Raw genomic sequence first — 22,270 nt, 5'->3', positions numbered from 1 at the left:
AGTTACAGAATTCATAGCCTCATATAAATCTTGTATCTTCTATTGATACCTTCCAAAACTGTATCAAATACAGAAAATTGCCTGCTACAGTGATCTATGAGTAGCTAAAATTTTGGCAAGTATATATACATTTTTCCACATTGCCAAGGTGTAGTCTTGCATGTAACACCCCACCAAACCAAGCTTTTAATTTTTTTTTTGTCCATAACCACAAAAGACTGAGCTCACCCATGCAAGCAGGTAACCTTTAAATTTGCTGTAAAGTTAATACCTCTGTATGGCTATTTAGCAAAAGGCATTTAGAGTTCTGTAAGCACTGGTGAAGATACAAGCTGAACAAGGATTCTTTTTTACTCCCTTTGTTTTGGTAGTATCTTTCTTATACTGGTAAAGATGTAGCAGTTAACAGTTGTTTGTATTATACTGGAGTAATAACATGACATTAATATTTTATTCTTAACAGAATTCCTTAGTTGACAGTAAATGGTATCCATAAAATCCAATTTTCTTTTCAGCAATCTTTTAAATTATGACTGTGCCAAAGAAGGTTAAATGTATTTTTCTGGGATGATTTCCTAGCCCAGGAAAATGATACAGTTTATTATGTTGTTCCCAAACTAGGATAATTATGCACAGAGTTCTCTGATTTGTTTGTTTGGGTTTTTTTTTCTTTTCCTGTTTTGGTTTGGTTTTGTCATTGTTGCTTTTTGTTAGCTGATATGTGTGTATGATTTCCTCTGCCTGTTTGCAAGGGACATATAACCCACTACTTTGTAGACAGGCATTAGACTATAGAAAGTAGTTTTCAAGTTTTTCTAAGAATACTAACTACCCTACCACTCACCCAGAGCTACAAAAATGCCATATTTATCTAAGATGATTTTAAACAGAAGGTAGCACTGCAGTATTTGTAACACACTAAGCTATGTTATTTCGATTTCAAGAAGGAATGCCTTATGCTTTTATAAGCTGTGCTGGAGGTTTGGGGGACAGGTTCTTCTTGCTGTAGTTGAAACACTGCACAGTGTTGCATTTTTGTATGGAAAGAAAGTGAGGCGAAGGATGGGTGGAAGGAGTCGTACAGCCTTTCCATTCTCACCGTTTCTGTCTAAGCAAAGCAGGATTCCTAGGCTCAAAGCTGAAGCATAGTTTTGGTTACATGGCAGCAGCTGAAGCAGGACTTTCCTGGAGCAGCAGGTTCTGCAGCAATTCCCGACGTTGTTCCAGGCAGAAGTAAATTATAGAACTTGCAAGGAAAAGCCCAGCACGTACACTCACCCAAACTGGAACCTTCCCTGGAATTTTTGTGCAACGCAAAGTTTGCAAGAGACTCGGATGGGCTGAAAACTTCCCAGAATTGTTCTGATCTTGAGTCTTTCCATAAGAAACTTCAGGAAGGCACAGATGCCTGCATTTTTATCCCAAAGGTCCACACCCCTGAAGAAGGAATGTGAGCTACAAGGCACAGCTAGGTTGTGTGAAAGCCTCCTCCAACAACAAAGCAGAAGAAGCTGCCTGAGTGGCTGCCCTCAGTGTCCCCTGGGCTTGGATTGCCCAACAGCTGAGAACAGGAAAGCTGCTGAGATGTTGAGCTGGACAACCTACACACAGTGTCAAAATGATCCGGAGTTGTTGGTTTTTTGAGTGCTTACTCCCCTTCCAGGACACTGCTGTTTCTCATGGGCCAGCGCCTTGCTCCAAAGTGCCATTAAACATGAGGCTGCCTATCTCCACACCCTCCCTTCACTGAAATCTTCCTATACGTTTACTCTAGCTTGGCTTTCAGTATTGCCCAGTCAAGGTACAAACTGCACTGCACCTTGAATGGATTTCTGTCCCATTTAATCCTTTCCACTCTAATCCCCAACATTCTGTACGTGCCTGTTGGTAGAAAAATTTTCCTAATCTTCACAATACTAGACTACTTTCCTGCCCCGCTGGTAAGAAACAACAGACAAAAAAACCCTAAAAACTAATAGTAGTGACTGATCATGTTTTTAACTGGCTGTAATTCAAAGAATATTTTGAACCTAAGTAATACTTGCAATTCAATCTCAGGAGTTTTCATGTACAAAACAGACAAAAAGATTGTATATTCAAAGGTTAGTCTACAATTGGCATGTTGTTCCTCTGCAACTGCATAACCTCCAGGTATCCAAGTGTCCCAGCTATGCACATGCATATGCAATTAATCCATATTTTGAGTCTATCTATGCATATACTCATCTGCAAAAGATCCAAAACTAAGCTGACAAATTTTCTTTTGTATGATAAAGGGTTGTACACCACATACTTGTTCCTGTCAGCCACTTGTAAATCATGTTTTTAAAAACACACTTCCCCCCTCACCCCCCAAGTTGCTACCATGCAAGCAATCACTGTGCTCACTTTAACAATGATACATAATAAAGAAAAGGTCTGTGCAAGGAAGCCCTTTACCCATTTAAGATCTCCCCCACAGAGATAATTATTACATCTTACAGCTGGATTACTGCCTGAGGCAGAAAGCTGAGCAGGTACAGAAAGAATTAAGTTTGAACTGTAGAATTGCTAAGGAATACTTCCACATTATGAAATAAGAAAAAACATGAAGAGTAAGAGTTAGATTTAATGATCAGTGAGAATTACGACTGAACTCAGCTCTCACACTTTTTTTTTTCTTTCTGAGAATTAAGGAAAACATCAGGTTTAGGTAATCAGTAGCATTTTTAAGCAAAAATATATGCATCGCACATGGATAAAAACAATACTGAAATTGCAAAGATTTTCATTTCCTGTAAGAAATTTAAATGATGCACTAGTGAAAAAGTGTAAATGGGAATATTTTAGTAGTCAAAATAAATATTTAATAAAAACCACAGACCCAAGACAAAGTATCAAAACAACAGAACTTAGTATTTGAAAGTATATTACCTACATTGCCTTGTGTTAAACATGACTAAATTCAGTGGTTTAATTACTATCACACTGCCTTGAGCAAACATTGCTTATATTAGTGTTGTAAAAAGTCATGAGAATAGAAATACCATTGCAATGACAGAAATAGCAAAACCAGATTGCTATAAACAAGGAAGAATTTACTATACCAAGGAGTCAATCCACAGCCATTGATACAAAGTCAACAAAATGAACTACTGCATAGCATACTGGTTACTGTACCAAGGTGCATTTATCAGCATTCAATGAACTGGGGAAGAAACCACCCTTTTTAATATAATTTTTAAAAACAATCAGATGATTGACAGTTGAAGAAACCCCACACATTTCCTTTAAAATAAAAAGCAGAGTCTAAAGATCTTAAGAGCACTGTAAGATTTCTTACCAGGTAAAAGAGTACAAACCATTAGCGTTGTAAATAAAGAACACTTAAAAGTTAATATATCATTCCATATTTAGAATGTAACTGAAGATTTTAGTGTGTTGTTGCATCCTCCTATACTACATCCAGTGGCATTTTGATAACTTTGTTAAGTTCTGGAAACAAAAAATGCAAAGAAAAATTGTTTTTCTTTTTCAGCAGAGGTCTAGAAAAATTTCAGCTGATGTGTAAACTGAAATGCAGATATTGAAAATAAAGATTTGTTGGGGGAAAGAAGGAGTGTCTGGCTTATCCCAGTAATTCACCATTCAGTTCTTTCACTGAGTCTTTGAAAGTAACATTACTTAATATCCCTGGCTACCAATTACTTTTATGAGTGCTATTTTCTCACTATTAAGGATTCTGCATTGAAGATTTTTCTCAATCCTTTATCCTTCAATTCCCACCCATCCCTCCATCATATTTAAAAGCTGTGGTTTTCTCACATAGAGCATTGTAATGCCTTTTGCTGCTTGTTAAGTGATATGCAGTCAACATTATTTCTATTTTCAAAGCACTGAGAACACTTTCCAGTTGGCTCACAAATTAAACAATAATTAAAAATAGTATTCTCCCCTTATTCTTTTGAGACATGGCAAAGACTATTCTCCATTTAATATACGTTCAATTTCTTCTAGTCTTTTCAAAGCAGCAACTCTCTTTTTTTCAATGTCTTTGATTTCTTCTGTAGATTTTTTGGGAGTCTCTTTGTCCACACTGCTTTTCTCTATTGATTTCTTATTTTTTGAGTGCTTTTTATTATCAACTGTTGATTGGGTGGCTGTCTTCTCCCTTTTTGCTTCTTTCAAATTTTGAAATGAATTTTTTTTTGCTTCTGTAGCTGCAGTCCCATCTGATGGAAGTGATGACTGTTCCACAGCACCAAGTGCTGCAATTTTACTTCTAACTATGTTTAGATGACGCTGAATATACTCCTCATGAGGTGCCAGTGCTAGTGTTTCAACCAGACATTTTTCTGCCTTTATTAAATCTTTTTCCTCAAAATAAACTACACAAAGATTATGTTTTCCTTGTACATTGTTGGGGTCCAGTTCCAAAATTTTTTCAAAACACATTTTTGCTCCAACAATATCCTTCTTTTGGTTCATAAGGATATCTCCTTTCAAAATCAGACCTTTGGTATGATCAGGGTAGTATCTCAGTAGGTCCTCCAAGACAGGCAAAGCCATCAATTCTTTTCCTGTCTGAGAATAAAGCAGGGCCAAATTGAACAGAGCACTTCGGAAGTTTGGCTGTAACTTTATAGCTTTCTTCATCCATGCCTCTGCTTCCATGTCTTTTTTGTCATCCATTGCTAGCATACCCAAATTAAAGTATCCATTTGAATCCTGTGGTTCTTCTTTCACATAATGTAGCAGTCTTTGTTTAGCTTCAGGTCTAAGTCGAGCATCACCTGAGTGACAGAAAACGCATTTAATTTTCAAGGTATTTCCTGAAACATTTATTCTGAAGGATTTTTAGACTGTAAAATGCTAATCTTCATACAAATTAAAATGCAACTGTAAAAGGGAAAGGTTTTAAAATGTTACTTTTTCTCATTGCTGTGTAACAGCAAAAGCAAATATCATCTATCTTCTTTATATAATGAAACTACATGGAGTTGACTTCTAGCCAAAACCAGCATCATCACTCTATTAGATGTTGAGTGATATCTAGGTTTAGTGTAACAGATACAGGAGGTGTCTCTACAAGCTTCAGAGAAATTATTTTCACGCACAGTTGAGCAAATGGAATGCAGAGCAAACATCAGTTATGACAAACCAGTTCTTACAGAGGCAAACTTTGAGTGGAAGATCTCATTTTACTGAAAATGACTGAAAGAGTTTAGACAGAGAGCACATAAGGTGACTTCTAATGTTGCCAGGCTAAAATATCTTCTAACACCAAAACAATAAAACCCATAACCCCTATATTTTAATTTGCATCAAAGTTTAAAAAAAATTTACTAAAGCAATTTTATCTGACAATGGCAGGATTAGCTAGATGTGCTTCTGGTCTGTGCTATTTTAGTGAATAGTACAATGAACATATTTTAGTAATGAATTCCAGACACAAACTTACTGAACGATAGAGGAGCTGCTTTCATCTGCCCTTTTTCACCTCCTAAAATAATGCTGCACCTTCTAGTACAAATAAGTGAGTAATAAATAGCTAATATTTCTGTTTGTTTGAAGCTGCTGGCACTTCCACAAACAAGGAACAAGGCACGTCTTGAACTACCTAACTTACAGTGTGAGAAGAGATGGAAAATTGTCAAATGTCCTCAGCTTCAATCAACTTTGTTTTACCTTTCTTAGAGGCAGTTTACCATGTCAACAAAAGGGAAAAAATCTTAGCAGTTCACTTGTAAAATACTCTTTGCAACAGCCTTAATTCGGTAAGGGCTCACCCTTACTCACAGAACTATACATATGAAAAAACAAACTCATGAAAATCTAACTGAATTCATCCTAATTGGCAATATCACAGAAAAACCTTGAAAAGATTCATATTTCTAGAGTTGTATTTAAGCTCAGAGATGTAAGGTAGATTTTTGAGTCAATAATTAAATCAATCACTATAAATGTGAACCAGGTATTTAATGTATTTTACCAAACATTATCTTTAAAGATTATATAGGCATTATTTTGAAGATGTTTGAGTAACACTATTCTTGATATATGTAAGATATTCTACTGTAAAACAGTACTTGTATTGAAGATGCTGATTAGCTAAAAGGTGTATGTACACTTTGCACAAATTCCATATGCTATAAATTACAAAGCTATAATAGTTTCTTTTTTGATGATGCTATGTACTTCTCCTTTCCAAAGAAAAAAGAGTTAATAAAAAAAAGTATTATTAAATAGTATGGATCCTAAAAATGCAAATATGCAATATGCACAGAAGGGACAATTAACGTACCAGATTCCTGCATTAGCAGCGCAGAATTGAATAACGCCAGTTTATGCATTGGGTTGAGTTCTAGTGCTCGGTTGAAATTCTTCAGGGCTTCTGTTGGATCCTTCAATTCAATGTAAACAATTGCCAAGTTGTACCACAGGTCTGCATTGGTTCTGTCTAGCTCTAGAGCTCTAAGGTAAGCTTCCTTAGCTTTCAGAGGTTTGTTCATTTTTAAAAGTAATTCTCCCCTGTTGAAGAACCACATTTTTATTGTTACCCATATAAAAATTGACAGGTGTTTTGAAAGTTTGCCTTCCTACAGACAGTGGATGTCAGACAACAGTGTTTTTTAAATTTTGCTAGCTTTAAGCACAAAACAATAAAAAACCCTCTTTCACGTTCTGTTTCTAAAAGCTATCAACCTTCAAAAACATGCATACAACAAATGTATAATTAGGACAAGAACAAAAAAAGAAGTGATCAAGGGTGCCTGATTTGGCTTTGTAATTACACTGCAAAGCTACAGTTCAGGCATCTTTGAACCTCCCTAAGTCCCAGTGGGAAGCACAACAAACAAAATAGTGGACAGAAGCCTCAACACCCACATGCACATTACTCTTAACTAAAATGCAATTAATGTCAACTAAATAGTTAAGACTTGCATTTTCTGGACCAACTTTTATATAAAAGTATAAAGAAGGCTCCATGATTCACACTAACCAAAAGCTTTTTAGTTCAAAACTAAACTACAAGGTTAGAAATTTGAGTTAGAGATTCATAAAGAAATCTAACAGAAGCTTCTTTCTACACAATGTCTGACTACAGAACCTACATAGAAATATGCCATTGGAAGCAGGAATTTAAAAGAACAGGACTTGTAATGAATAATTGATTATTGTCCCAAATCTCCATCTTCTCATTTGGAAACGAAACAACTTCAGCTAATTGAACTGTACAAACTAAATACTGTTCATACTACTGTAAACACAAAAATGTTTATCCAAGAATATGATTGCTAAAATTGGAAAATATACCTGCTGATGTAAGCCTGCTTGAAATCAGGCCTCATACTAATTGCTTGTCGATATAACTGATCAGCTTCTTCGAGGCGAGATTCGTTTGCTCGAATTAAGTTTGCAAGATTGATATAAACATTTAGATGGTTAGGAGCTACTCTTGCTGCATACTTTTTCCCTGGAATAATCTGTCAAAGAGAATATATGTACCAAACACAGATGAGCAAAAATACGAAAGATGATCAGTATAGAACTCCTTTTCACTCTGACACGTTTTTTTTCGGGTACTACTGGACATTAGTGTGTAGGCTCTTGATGACAAAGAGCAGTAATCATTTTCCAGAAAAATCATATTGAAAAATAAACAATATCTTTTATTCTTTATTTCTATGAAAACATAGATATCTTGTACAATATTAAAGATACCAGTTAATTAAGTTCTGCTGTTACTTAATTTGGCTGATGTAGATAGCCATTGGAAACCAAACAGACCTTGCATAACCTAACCCAGTCAAAGTACTTCCTAAAGCCTAAACTGACACTGTCAGACATTTTCATTCCTTTTTATAACCCTTCAGATTAAGAAAAGTTTAATTTAAACTTTTTTAAATTTAAATAAGATTTTACAGCCAATGACTTGCCAGAAAATGAAAAGTAGTGAGAAAAGATGAAAATGCTATGACATTGCAACAACTGTACTGTTTATACTTTATCCATTTAGAATCTTCAAACTGTTTCACAAAATAAACTTTTAAATGCCATGTTTCTACTCAAAGGGTTGCTCATTTTTGTTGCCAGTCTCATTTTCACAATAGCTTTTATTACCTACACACATTCAAAATACTACTCTCTTTTTCTCTAAAGAGCTTGAACAAGTAAAATTTCCTAGGTATAAAAATAACTCAACAAATAGGAAATGTAACAAAACACATGTTTATAAAAGCATGTTCGGGCCAAGTTTTTTGTTGGTGCTGTGGCTACCTTCTCCAACCTCCAATGCTGTATTTTAGGCCTTCTCTGAAGGGCTCAGAAACTCAGTCACCATCAATGTATTAGCTGTAAGTGAAAATAAACCAACTGTGACTAGAACCTGTAGGTTTTGGCTGCTGCTTTCTTTTATAACCTCAATTTCAGAACAAAAAAATAATAAAAAAAACCCCACAAAACATAACACAGCAGTATGAAAAGTAAATTAAAATAGTTGTATCAGAGTTCCAAGTCAGCATTTTTTTAACAGCTGTGAGTGTAAACAGCCTATTTTTTTCATAGATAGCTTTTAAAAGAACACTGAAACTTTAAAGTATACAGCCACACAGAGCCACAGAAAAAATACAAAAAATGTATCACAAATACAGGTTGTGTCCTGTGGTGGTATATAAAATAAAGTTACTAATTACCTGTGGCATCAATGATTTAGCAATCATATATGACTCTTCAGCTTCTTTAGTTTTGTTTAGGTTCTTGTAAGTTCTTCCTACATTCATGTGGGCACCAATATCATCTTAATAAAGAAAAGACTGAAATTTAAAATATTTCCATGCACTGAGTATCATGAAATTAAACACCTCTGCATTCAGAGTAGTGTGAAGTACAGGTACTCTGACAGAACATCCCCATCACCAAAAGAAGACAACAATTCTATCATTTTTCATCTTAATTATGAAGCTAATAGTTTAACCATGAAGAAAGAGGGATTATAAAATTATGTGGGAAAATAAATATATTTTATTTTATAAAAAATATTAAAACAGAAAAAATATAAAAAGTTTGAGGTTCTATCATAGTTCCCTGTATCTAATTTCTTGCTATAATAGAGGCATATAAAGTTATTTATTAATCTAAAAGGAAAGACTGTCCAGTACTACCTAGAACTTCTTTTGCAACAATATGCAAATTGGATTAAATGTGCATTTTGATATTATCTAGCTTTTATTTTCTTACACACTTCCTTAGTTTCTGATAAAAAAAAATAATTTTTATACTACATAAGAAATCACAGTTTAACTTAATTCATAAAGAATGTCATACAAGGAATAGTTTTGAAAGTATTTGCAGCTTTTTATCGATAAAAACTTTTTCCAGAGGACTTTTTTAGTTTATTTCCAAAAACCCTGGATCAATTAACTTACTATTTGACATGGCTTGAATTTGCAGTTGAAGCAAAACAGTCCATTGAGAAGCTGTTAAGTAAGCTAAGTATACTGAAATACTACAAGTGCAGAGATGACAACTAGTCAAAAGTTTTACCTGGTTGCACTTGTGTGGCCTGTATGAAAAACTGCAGAGCTCTTTCGAAATTTTTTTCATTTTCTAATGCATGCCCCACATTGTTCCATAGTTTTGCATTGTTCTTATTTACCTAAAACCAGAAAAAGATACCAAAGCATAAGGCATTATGTTGAAATTACTTAATAATTGAGTTTCTCTTAACAGCATCTTAAGACATAAAAATGTACTGCAAATGACAGATTTCATCAAGCTTCTATAAAGAAAGAATATCAAAATACAACATATAGAATGATTACACTGATCCTGTTGTGCAACATAAATTTGTTTTAGCTATTTACCCCTAGAAATACAAAACAACTTAGAATTCATTGTAACTGTTATCAGATATTTTGCAAACTGCCTTATCATGTCACATGAACTTTGAAGAAATAATTCTATGCATGAAACTTTTTGTAGATTTTTGTACTGAAATGTATCCTAATTTCATCCAGACAAGAGAATAAATTCAACTGCTTTGACACAAGAAAAATTATCACCTATTTTCTGCACAGGAATTTCTGTGTGCATCACAGTGCTTCTAAAGCATTCCAAAAAGCAACTAATTAGATGCCAGTATTCTCAATTTAGAAATTAATGTGCAGAAACAAGTATCATTTTTGTCCATTTTTATCATGTTCCACTGCAGTTTCTTAAGAACAGTAATAAGAAATTCCCATTACCTTTTCCAAACAGAATACAGTACCTTTAAAGCAGACATAAACAAAGTGTATTCCGACTCCCAATCCCAGTTTCTGTGCAGTGTTTTTAAGGCATGAGTGAATAGCACCGCAGCCAAACAAACCCAAGAAATTTTTCTTAGCACACTATTAAATAAAACAAAGACTTGTTGTAAGCACACCAATAATTCTAATTTTTATTAGAATAAGTATCTCGTATGCTAAAAGGCAAACAAAGGACATTTGTGATTAGCACATTCCAGAATTTGAAAGGAAATAATGTTCAATTTCAAATTAATTTGACCCCATGACAACCTGCTTTTGTTATGTCCATGCAACTTAAAAAGAACAAGCCCAACTCACATAACACAATAGATTTTGTATAGAATGTTTACAGAAATTCTACCTCTCTTAAAACTTACCTGCAATTTAGGACAATAAATATGATGCCAAAAAGTGAGGTTCTCTAAAACACTATACAAAATGATAAAAAAATGAAAAAAGCAACTAAAAAATCACCTCATACTTTTGTTTCACATCAGACAATTCCACACATTTTTTACTGCACACACAGCCAATCTTTCCCACACTGCAGAACACACCGCAATGGAGAGGTCTGTGGAGACTACCCAATCTACCATAACCCCAGTGCTACTGTAATGTCTAAGTAGCAGAAAGATTTAGTGTCTTTCTAGCAATTTTATCTTTAAAGCTGCAAACTGGGGCAAATATAACTCTCTGTGACAAGTTTGTCAGGAAAAATTTTCATTTTGTGCAGTTTGTTTTCGTGGAGTTTAAACATGACAGATAGAAAACATACACTTTAACATGCTGATCATTTGGTTTCTGGATTCTAATTCAATTAAGAAAAAGATGTCAAACATTCAATAGCCTTCCCACAATTATGAATATCATTTGCTTTTTTTTTAAAAAAAATCTCATTCTTGAGTGGACATACAGGTGTTCACCCTATTTCTTACACTTGGCTTATGGAACAGTTGTTCACTCTGCTACCTAATTCACAGGAGTTTACTAAAAACTGTAAGGTTTTTTCCCCCCCTCCACCTCTTAAGATAAACAAAATGCATACTTTGACTACCATATTTGGTTTTAAAAATATTAAAAGTTAAACTGTAAAATTAAGAGAGTAATTCCAAAACACTATCCAAGTGATCAATGAGAACTGGTATATACAGCAATCTGTATGCCCATCAGGCTTGCACAGAAGTGTTTTTCTTTCCACATATTTCTAAAACAAGGAGCCTTTTCTTTCTCATTCTAGAGAACTGACTTCCAATATTTTTGTAGTAAATGACACTAGCTACCTAATTTTTCTCCCCAGCCATCCTCTCCTGGTTCCTTGCTTTCTTTCACATCACTTCTATTTTTATTGTCTCATAGTGGGATTTGTGAGAAATACACCCTCCCACAATATATTGCTGATTTCTCATTATCCAGGTGCTGTCAGTTTCAGCAGCACAGTTAGTGTAAATTTTATTGCAAGGTCTCATCTCTAACAATAGCAGACAACGTAGACTGCAAATTGCTGCCTTTCCATTTGTCTGAACTGGCATTAGCATGCCATTGGGCTAAGAAGGTTAAAGCATCCACATCAGTGGGAAGTATGTCCAGATCAATGCAGAAGATATCAGAAAACACAAAAGCAAGTGCAAAACATGCTTTTAGAGCACAATTTTTAAGGAGAAGTTGTTAACTAAGGAATTCTTTTTTTTTTTTTTTAAAAAATACTGAATGGCTCTGATATCCATTCCTAGCATGGCATTTCTGAAAATTTAATCTTTTACTGATTAAATTTGTTGGCACACATGCATTATATAAACTTCATTCAGTAATCACCTTTGAATAAAGTTAAAGCAGTTTTGATTTATATTCATCTCTTATTTTCATAGGAGTTAATCATATTTATGGCTATGTAAGCTTTCCCGTTACGGCTTTTATCAGTATGAATTTATTTACCTTTTATTTGATAATTTCTTCCATCCATGTGCAACTAAAATGCAGAATCCCATGCTAGGAACATATAACACTCGTTCTGCAACTACAAATCCAACAGGAAAAAACAGGTTTGACGCAGGAATGAATGGCAGCACTATAAAGCAGAGTGCCTAGAAAGGAAATACAAATAACATTAGTAATCACAAAATTGGCAGTGAGAAACTGTACCAAAGAAACAAGTTACAAATTACAAAAATAATTCCATAAAACCAGACATAGTAGATATTTGGTCGGTCTTTCTTTTAAATATTCAGATCTGTTTTACATTGAGACCACCCTAAATATGGCAAATAGTAGCCTGCAAATTATTCTACTCCTTACTTGAGGGCTTTGAAGTCTATTTCCTTTTCTATACTACAAAAACAGGACAAATCAATAGAATTGAAAGATTAATTAAATTCAAAAAACATAATAATAAGAGTTCCAGATACAGAAACAAGACAGCGTAAGAATCTTGGGCAATATCTAACAATTAAATATTTGTATCAGCTTGAGGAATAAAGCAGGTACTTTTACAGTAAAATAGAGTCTATCTCATGTTTCTGTAAGAAATGTGAATAACAAAATCAGAATTAGTCACTGAATAAACATCAATTTTTGGACAGAGTGTTAAGAGCGCCCTAAAGTACTTGAAAATTTGAAATTACAATGAACTTAAGAACTGCCCAATTGTAGTTCTTAGATTGGGAACTTACTTCTTATCAAAAAATTGTATTTATTAAGAGACAAAGAAATCCATCTGCTGCAAAGAAAGTGGACATGAACAGTTGCTTTAAGTCCTGGGTGACTGTTAAGTAGTGGCTTTCCAATCTCTGGTTCCAGAAAAGATGTGAATAATTATTTCAATATATCTGGCCTCCAAGTTACCAAAAAACCCCCACAAAAACAAACCTACAGAAATGGAAAGTTTCTTTGAAGAAAGAGGAATTTTCAACTTTCAGTACAACTGGCCATCTAGATTTAAGCATGACATTAACTGCCTCTTCCATGCTAAAACAGTTAAATAATCCAGTTTGGAAATCATCCTGGGATTACATATATAAAAATGCAAAACTGATTTAAAACTTCAAGTAAGATTTTATCTTGTATTTCAAGGATATTTTAAGAATATGCACATGGATCATGAACATAGCTCAGCTGCTGATCCACAGCACTTCATTAAGCTCTATGAAAACAAAAGCAGAACTGAGCCTCACAATGTGCAGAATACATTGATTACTTTGGAATATTAATGGCTTACTGGAATGCAGCAATAGGCTTTGGCCTATCATATTATTTTGCAGTACATAACAATTAATATTTAATATAAAATATTGCATTCCCATTTCCTATGAAATTAGCTTCCAGGCACTGCAATGCTGAAGAAAATCAGCATCATACTGAAAGTTATATATACAACGTAAGTATAGATTAAAGGAAAGCAACCAGGACTATACTGTGACATTGAGGCTTGCATGCTGGAGTGAATGATCTCAGAAAATCCTTCCTATAAAAGGCACTTGGAATAATAAAAACAAATGTGAAAATACCACCCTCAATCAAAAACTGACTTACACCAACATATGCTGACAAACCTATCAACCCTTTCCTCTTGTGAGCTTTACTGGATAGGGAATAAACAGAAATACAGGGAAGTAAACAGCCTTGAAATTCAGGAGCTGTCCTATAAAAAAGTGAACCACTCCCCACACACATTTTTCCTGCTCCCAGTGCAGTGGAGGAAAAATTATGCCTCAGCTTATATAAGGAGGAAAATGCAACTACTCCTTTGCGTATTTGAAGTGCTGTAAAACTTATTTTCTAAGCATGTCACCTTGCATATTTATGATATCAATAAGTTATCTAAATTTCTTCTCTTCATACACAGTTTCCAAATTCAGGACAAGAGATTTCATCAGCAATACTAGATATCATTTTCACTGGTTTTCTCGTGAAATATATTGCCTCATTGCAGTGACAAGACAAGAAAAAACATATGAGTCAGAACTATAATGCTAGGCCTTTTAAAAGTGAATCAAAATTTGTCAGCTAGTTAGCAAAGAACTACTTAAATCTTGGGTTATGAATAAATATTTTCATCCATCTGAAACTTTTGTTGGCTGATTAACATACAAAAAAATACATTATTTCTGAAGCAGACTAAGATAAATGGATGCAGGTTTTTTTGTGCACATAACTGCACCACTGAACTAATAAAAAGTATGGGATCAGGTTGTCATTAACCTTGTAAAAATTTGCAATGGAATCAATAATTGATGACTTTTTTTCTCAAAAATACTAGCCCCTTTGATCCTCCCCATTTCTTCCAAAATATTATTTTTTGTTAATCCCTCTCAGTATTAAGATCACATATAACAGTGAATAGACAGGAACTGATCTTACAGCTTGACAAAATTATTTTTTCTTTATAACATGAAAACAATTTACAGAAGAAAAGCAAAACCATAACAAAAGTGGAAACCTTATTCCTAAATGCAAAAATATGTCCTTTCTTTTACACCTATGAGAAAGAAAATCAAATCTCTTGCTAAATACCCATCACGACTACTGACATTTAAATAAAGTAGACAGCTTGCAGGATGAAAATGCATTCTGGTCCTTGAAACACATTTAAATTCTATTGAAAGCCCCCATGTGCCAGTTGAGCTCTGAATATCTGAGAAAGGCAGCAATACAGTTTACAAATACATATCAAGGAGCGCATTTATTCTCATTTCTGACAATCACATTCTTAATTGCAATTTAGCAGTTTGTTGCTGGACAATTTTTCTCTTATGTGTTCATTCTAGCCCAAAAGGAGATGAGCATAGTATGTCTGGGCCACAGCAGATTACACATGTGACTGTACAAACTGAGCCACTTACTCTAAACAAAAAGACAAAAACAGTGCATCATTCATACCATCAATACTGTCTTGGAGGAATCCCCAGGGTATCGGAGACTGAAGACCATCAAAGACCCCAGACAGCAAAAGAAGGTAAGAGTGGCAATGTTTCTGACGTCTAACAAAGACTCCACAAGAGGAATAGTTCCCATTGTCCAGTCACAACATAATTCCGAGGGATTGAGAAGAAGCCAAGCATTTACAGGGAGGAGGTAGTTGAAAGTCAGCTGTCTTGCTGGGGATGGACTAACAGCAGCTGGGTTATCAAACCTAAAGCAAAATAAAGGAGAAAAAGAAGGTTTTAATGAAGAAAGATATGGTCTTGAGTCACTTTGTGGCAAACTTTAGAGTCATAGCTAGAACTACTAATTAAAGACATGTAAAATATCCTAATCTTCCCATGTTTGTCAGGTGTGAAACCATGCATGATGATTCACTGAAGAGAGGGACAGAGCCTCCTCTGTGTTTATGAAACTGTTTTGGGATATAAACAAAATAAGTTTGAAGAAACAGAATGATATACACCTCAAGTTGAGTTCAGTGGTCCTTGCTCACGTTTTTAATAGTTTGTCTCATTTTTCCAGGGACAGTGTTAGATCAATTTATTTCTACATTGCTCAAACTTAAGATAAATTTGTTTTTCAGTTCTAATGTCATTCATATATACTTAATCTCTAAGTAGTCTATCTGAAGACAACCATATTTTCTGCATAGTACATACCTAAAATGTAAAATATATTTGGTATGTAGAAGAATAAAAAATAAGGAGGTTTGGAGAATTCAGCCAAGATTCAAATACAGAGACAATAAAAATACTTAAGCAGTAAGACATTTAATTTCTGAATTACTAAGATGAACTATCAACTGTAAACTTTTTTAAATGGCTGCCTGCTCAGGTACCTCAGTATTTTGGACATTTTGGTCAACATTTGCTGAAATATATAATAATTTCACAAAAAATCCAATAGTATACAGACAATATAAATATTGAATAATAATATTTAAACAGGCAAGTAACACTTAAATTCATACATTTTTGGCCATTTCATTCCAAATTCATGAAGTCACATTTATAAACAACTGTAAATAAGAAACACTTTACTATTACCTTGTAAACACTGGAAGCTGAGACTGGATAACCTGGACTCTGACAACTACAAGCAGGAGTGTACTGAACATTAGGACTATGAGTTTCAACAGTGTTTGAAGCATAGAGAAAGGAATACTGCCCTTCCCTCGAAGAATCTGTACAGCTGTGTCCAGTAATGCTGGCAAGGTGTACTGCAAATCAAGAAATTGTTTATAATCAGACAAGGTACTCACTAGTCCATTAGAAAAATATGAGCTACCTAGTATTTTTTTCCTTGGTTTTCTCTAAATGTCTGCTCCCAATAGTTACTTAAATCAGCTTCTTAGTGCCTTCATGACAAGACCCCAAAATAAGGCTTCCATTTTAATAAAATATTCAAGTATTCTTGCTAACACTATCACAGCTGAACCTGTACACCTGTAGCTATTTTGTGCTGACAGATCAAAAAATTGTACCATCTTCAGAGGCTTGAACAACTGAATCAAAACCATGAAATAAACTCTCAAGAAGAAAAATCATTATTGTCAAAATTATCAGCCCCTCTGAAAACTTGCCCTATAAACAAATTACTTATGAATGATAGAAACCCTGTTCACTTCCTGATTAGCCCTAGCTTTCTATTTTATGCCTCTACAGCAGTAAGTCTTCACTCCTTGCCTCATGAACATCATAATATTGCACAGTTTCCCTTTCCATGAGCTTATTTCTTCTCTGTGTACCTCTTTCCCTTTCTCTTCATGAATTCTGCTGCTGCTGATTTATCGCTTCACATATACTGGTTGGCTAAACTACAGAAACTGAAAGGTTTTTGAGGACTGATAAAACTCGTAGTTCATGTGACACCTGTGCTTTCAGAAAAAGCCTCAGTTTGGGTTTTATCTTTCCTACTCAACTGATTTACATCTTACAATCTTGCTAACCTTCAGTGAAATTGGAGATCAGATTGAAAATTACTACAAGAAAAGAAGAGTAGGTAGAAAACCAGTCACATACTGGTGGTGATTTCCTCAAAAACCCAGCTAGAAAATTGTATTTTAATTCACTAGACCTGCACAGGCAATAGTTAAAAAGACATCTAAGTGATTTTGGTATTTTGGTCTTGATTATGTGTCCCCAGGATAGACAAACTTTTGGCTTACATAGGTGCATTTTTTGCAAAATTTTCCTGCAAGTAATTAAGGAATAATAACTATAAAATTTTCTTAAAATATGCAATGCTACTTTTAAAATAGCATTTATTTTGATTATTAAAAATTTAGAATTATTTAATTACAGGAAAAACCTTGCTTCTTTAAGGAAAAGTTACTATTAATTTAAAGGCTTATCAATGCTTAAAATGAAATATATCAGAAAATGGTATTCTTAGAACAACAAATTTCTTAAGAATATTACTTATATAGGACTACTCTAAATCATCTAGTTTCTCAATAGAAAATGATGAAATGAATTGGTATAGAAGGTGTTCTCTATTTTTACTACAAGGATTAAAAATAAATAATCCCCCACCTTTATGCACCTCAAGCTTTAATCAAGACTGTTACATGCTAGGACTTGCAAATCTGTCAGCAAAAACCGTAGACTTCCATTAAGACCTGACAAGTCTTTACTGAATATATTTGGTAACATCCCTACATAGCATGTAAAGGACAACTTGGAAGCCATTGGATTCCCTCACTGTGAACCATCAAACATGAACTGACTCAAAAAAATCTGAAAAATATAACAGAATTATTGGGTTAAGCTTAACGGAGAAAGATCAGTGCTGATGTTCCAAAGTACTTAATGTCTCATAACAGAAATCTACTTTATTTTTCGACAGCTTACCCCTTGAGCAATAAAGACTTCATACACACAGCATATCCCCACAACTGTTATTCCTTGTTCTTTACACAGTGTTGCAACAGCTACTAGAAATACAGTCACTGCAATTGGAGTCCACACTGCAAAAAAAGAAGACGTTATTGAAAATGTTCCATCTTACAAAAACCACAAACATTTAATAAAGGAAATTAACTTAAAAAGTGAAGGCTTTGGCTCCTCGTGTTTGAATATGCCATGCTCTGTAAACTTGTTTAGTATGTAATTTCTTATGAAAGATGACCAATTTTACTCTATGGAAAATAATACATATGCATCTATTTTAAAACTGCCTCCCTTAAATTGAAAGAAATAAATGCAGGGTAAAAGACTAATTTATAATAAGTAAAACAAAATATATCAGTAGTTCCTAAATCACCAGAGCACTTTTTCAAACTGAATACTTTATAGGGAGTCATGACTTCTCACTATGTCAATCTGAGTCTGGTAAAGAGGGAAGCCTCCTTCATCTGCACTGAAGCTTTGCAGCTTGTGACTGACCATCTGAGGCACCTCAGCACACTTCCACTTAAAAAAGTCAGTGTAAGAATTCCCTAGGGCAGGTGTTATAAATTAATTAAAGAAATGCCTAAGTCTTTGGAAAAAAAATTTAAATTTATAATAGAAAGTAGTATTACATGGGTATCTTGTGTCTGAAAGGGTTTTGGTACACATTTGGTGAATAACCACTACACCACTATAATGGTTTCAAGAGTGTTTTTATCAATGATAAAGAAATTAAATTATATCTCTATTTGTCAATCATTTACCTATGGTATTATCCGGCCCTTTAGACTTTGTGTATGACAAAAAAGCAGCTAGGAAAAAAATAGATGATAAAAGCTCTGCTCTGCCCACAACTCCAGTTACCTGAAAAAAAAAAGAAAAACCTTAATTATTATTTAATATTTATTATTATTTGATGTTAAGATAGTGTTTTTAGAGTTTTTACTAATAATCTAAGTATGCTATTTATATGTTACTACATATTTACTATTATATAAATCCAGCAGATCATTAAGGAAGTATTCCAGAGAGCACAAGAGTTACCAATCCCCAGGAGCAAGAAACAGGGTAAGGAAAGCAAGAGGTCAGTGCTGTTGAGTAGAGAACTGCCAGTCAAACTTAAGTGAAAGAAGTAAATGCCCAGGCAGCAGAAACAAGGACAGGTAACCTGGGAAGAATAATCTGAGACAAAGCTCAGTTGTGCAGAGATGGGGTGAAGAAGGCCAAGGCTGAACATGGCAAGGGACATAAAGAGTAAAGACATAATGAGAGGTTTCCACAGGTAGCTTAACCACAAAAAGAATGTCAGAGGTATACCTCCCCATGTCAACAGTGCTGAAAAACTGGTAACAATGGACAAGGAGAAGGCTAAGGTACTCAACAACATTTCTGCCTCTGTTCAATGGCAATCTCTCTGCCCTTGATGACAGAGAGGAGTAGATTTTATGAAATTCAGATAAGCGTTAAAACGCATACAGCAGAGACTCGTTTCAGAGTCCCCCAAGAAATACAGATTCATTCCCTTTTCAAAAACTTTTTTCAAAAAATGGTAAGGAGAAACCAACAACTGGATATGGAAGACAGGTCATTATGCTCATGGTTCTCACACTAGCCAGTGTGTTAACTATAGTGCCTTCTAGGACTACCATTCCTCCTCACTTGTCCTCTCCTGTAGTGCCTCTGATTGCTTCCCAATTTTTACAAGTAAAATAGCTGAAAAACAGCATGCTGTCCTGAGGTGGATAGTCATACTTAGCAAAGGAAACCACATAGCTCATGATTTAACTATGACAATGCTGAAAATTGACTTTTTACCATCCGGACTCAGCTAGAAAATTTTATTGCTAGTACATTCTTGGTCAAGCATGATTGATCCAGCAAGCATAAAATGAGAAAGTAACTCAGTATCCAAGGTCACAGTGTAAAGAAAAGCATTCTAATCTGAATCTAAAATCATACTCTAGTACTTCTCTTGGAACTACTGTATGGTTACCAAAGGATTCACTGAATCATGCACAAAGTACGTTTCACAATTGGTGAGACACCACAGTTTGGATTAATATTTTGAAGAACATCTAAGTATTTGTTTCCAAAATATCTTAAGATGTTTCAAAGATTCCTGGTCTGGATTCCAAAACCGTCAAGCATTAAGACATTAAAGAGAACTTTATCTGTAGATCAGTTGAAAGAGAACATTAACAAAGCATGTTGGTGTGCCTCCACAGTTGACTGCCAACGAAAGAGAGGTTCTATTTCTGGATACAAACGTGACTTATGGAGAGAAAATTCCAGCACTCACAAGGCTAGTTGACATCCTGTAGATATAAAGGTAGTTTACACACTCAACTGATTTACACAATCTTCCTAAACTTTAGTGAAATTGGAGATCATATTGAAAGTTACTACAAGAAAGGAAGAGTAGGGGGAAAACCAGTCACATACTGGTAATTTCCTTAAAAAACCAGCTAGAAAATTGTATTTTAATTCACTAGACCTGCACAGGCAATAGTTACAAAGACATCTATGTGATTTTGGTATTTTGGCCTCAATTATACGTCCCCAGGATAGACAATCTTTTGGCTTATATAGGTGCATTTTTTGCAAAATTTTCCTGCAAATAATTAAGGATTTCTGGCCAGAACAGTAGCAAAATACCTAGAAAGACTGAACTGGAATTGTAAATAAAGGACAAATGAAACTATGATACTGTTATTGAACCCATTTCCTAAAAACTTCTTTCTCAGAAAAACAGATATTAGCATTGCAAGAGCCTAGCTTCTTTCTCAACTCAAGCAGAAAATTATCTTCTACTTATCTGGCTCTGATAACTTCTCCAGGAAAAATCTGTTTATTCTAAGATAGGCAAAGGGTTGAAATATTAATGTATTGTATCTGCTGTTGCAAACTTTTATGCAGGTGACTAATAAGTAGGAGATTAATTTGAAGGAAATTAAGACCAGATACCTTGCAATTATAAAAGATATAAAAACCCCCTAGTCCTAACATACATCCCATTAGCTCCTCTTTTCTGTGTAAGGAAGCTTCCACTCGCTCTCCTTTTTACGCCCTGCAAAAGGTAAGAAAACAAGCCCTTATCTGACTCTTCACTGAGTACCTAAGTACAGCAGCAGGGGGATCCAAGCAGAATGGAGTCTCGCAGAGTTTCCAGGCAGCACCACGCTGCCGCGATCCTTGTGTTGCAGTGCCCTCAGGTGGCCGACACCAGGCCCTGCACACCCTTCGCCAAAGCGCTCCACACCTCCGCAGCCTCGCCTTACACAACTGCCTTCTGTTACACGACGGGCCCTAGCATTGTCACCGTACTTTTTACTGACTCCGAAACAAAGTACTAAAAGTATCTGCGCTACTTGCTACTTCGGGCAGAATCTGAAAGCTCTGGCATAATAAAGAATCACTGAAATTTGGAATAAAAGTGATAAAATTACACTGGCTGATCTAACCTGTGAGCCACTAATGTAAGTCACTGGCAACTTGCTAACGCTGCTGCAAAGATCCTACCGTGTTTACTACAAACGGGCAAAGACAAATTTGGCAGTTTAAAGCATGTTTTTTCAAACAACCAGAAAACCAAATGAACTAAAGGAATTTATTTTATTTAATCCGTATTTTATCCAAGTTTTTATGGGAGTTTGTGCTTTGGAGTAAGCAGAAACTTTTAGGTGCTTAACTTCTGCATTTTAAACATTCCATTAACTTCTAGCAAGGACATATTAGCAGATTAAATAACAACCAACTTTATCAACTCAATTCCTGTAAAATTTGCTCAAAATACATGGATGCAAGCTTCTTAATTATTGCTTAAAGGGATCTGTACTATTAGCAAATAAGAGAGAGATGCAAATTCTTTACCCAACAAATCAGGACCAAGAACTATACAACATAAACTAAGAACAAACCCCTCTCATTTTACTAAAATCAAAAGACTATGCTTCCCCCTGCCCCACCCAAAAAAACCCCATCCACACAATAAAGTGGTATCACCTACAAAGAAGAAAAAGAGTCAAATTTTTAGTTTTCTGAAAATAAGCTAATAATATTATAAAACAAGAGATGGCTTTGAAACACCTGTATAGTGAAATCCAGGAAAGCAAATTGAAGTGGAGCAGAGATAATAGCAGATAATGCCACAAATCTGCTTTATCAGATCTTCTGGCAGAAATAAATCTAATGAAT

General features: G+C 34.7%; 1 protein-coding gene across 2 annotated transcripts in view; it reads right to left on the bottom strand.

Moving 5' to 3' along the window:
* Positions 1 to 2,588: 2,588 nt before the first annotated feature.
* Positions 2,589 to 22,270, bottom strand: part of TMTC3 (transmembrane O-mannosyltransferase targeting cadherins 3) — a 30,173-nt gene continuing 10,491 nt past the window's right edge. The window contains exons 5-15 of one of the 2 annotated variants that reach the window (XM_015627507.2): positions 18,841 to 18,940; positions 18,038 to 18,153; positions 16,232 to 16,404; positions 15,141 to 15,393; positions 12,201 to 12,349; positions 10,250 to 10,370; positions 9,526 to 9,637; positions 8,676 to 8,779; positions 7,297 to 7,466; positions 6,284 to 6,510; positions 2,589 to 4,772 (exon numbers count right to left, since the gene is read on the bottom strand). In XM_015627507.2, the coding sequence (XP_015482993.1) occupies positions 3,961 to 4,772; positions 6,284 to 6,510; positions 7,297 to 7,466; positions 8,676 to 8,779; positions 9,526 to 9,637; positions 10,250 to 10,370; positions 12,201 to 12,349; positions 15,141 to 15,393; positions 16,232 to 16,404; positions 18,038 to 18,153; positions 18,841 to 18,940 (2,337 nt within the window). In that variant the 3' untranslated portion in view covers positions 2,589 to 3,960. The remainder of the gene's footprint in view (positions 4,773 to 6,283; positions 6,511 to 7,296; positions 7,467 to 8,675; positions 8,780 to 9,525; positions 9,638 to 10,249; positions 10,371 to 12,200; positions 12,350 to 15,140; positions 15,394 to 16,231; positions 16,405 to 18,037; positions 18,154 to 18,840; positions 18,941 to 22,270) is intronic. The other variant, XM_015627508.3, reaches the window with a different exon arrangement.

This window comes from Parus major, chromosome 1A (assembly GCF_001522545.3).
Source record: "Parus major isolate Abel chromosome 1A, Parus_major1.1, whole genome shotgun sequence".
Classification (NCBI taxonomy): Eukaryota; Metazoa; Chordata; class Aves; order Passeriformes; family Paridae; genus Parus; species Parus major.
Note: the sequence above shows the minus strand (reverse complement) of the source record. Positions and strands in the feature narration are given on the sequence as shown.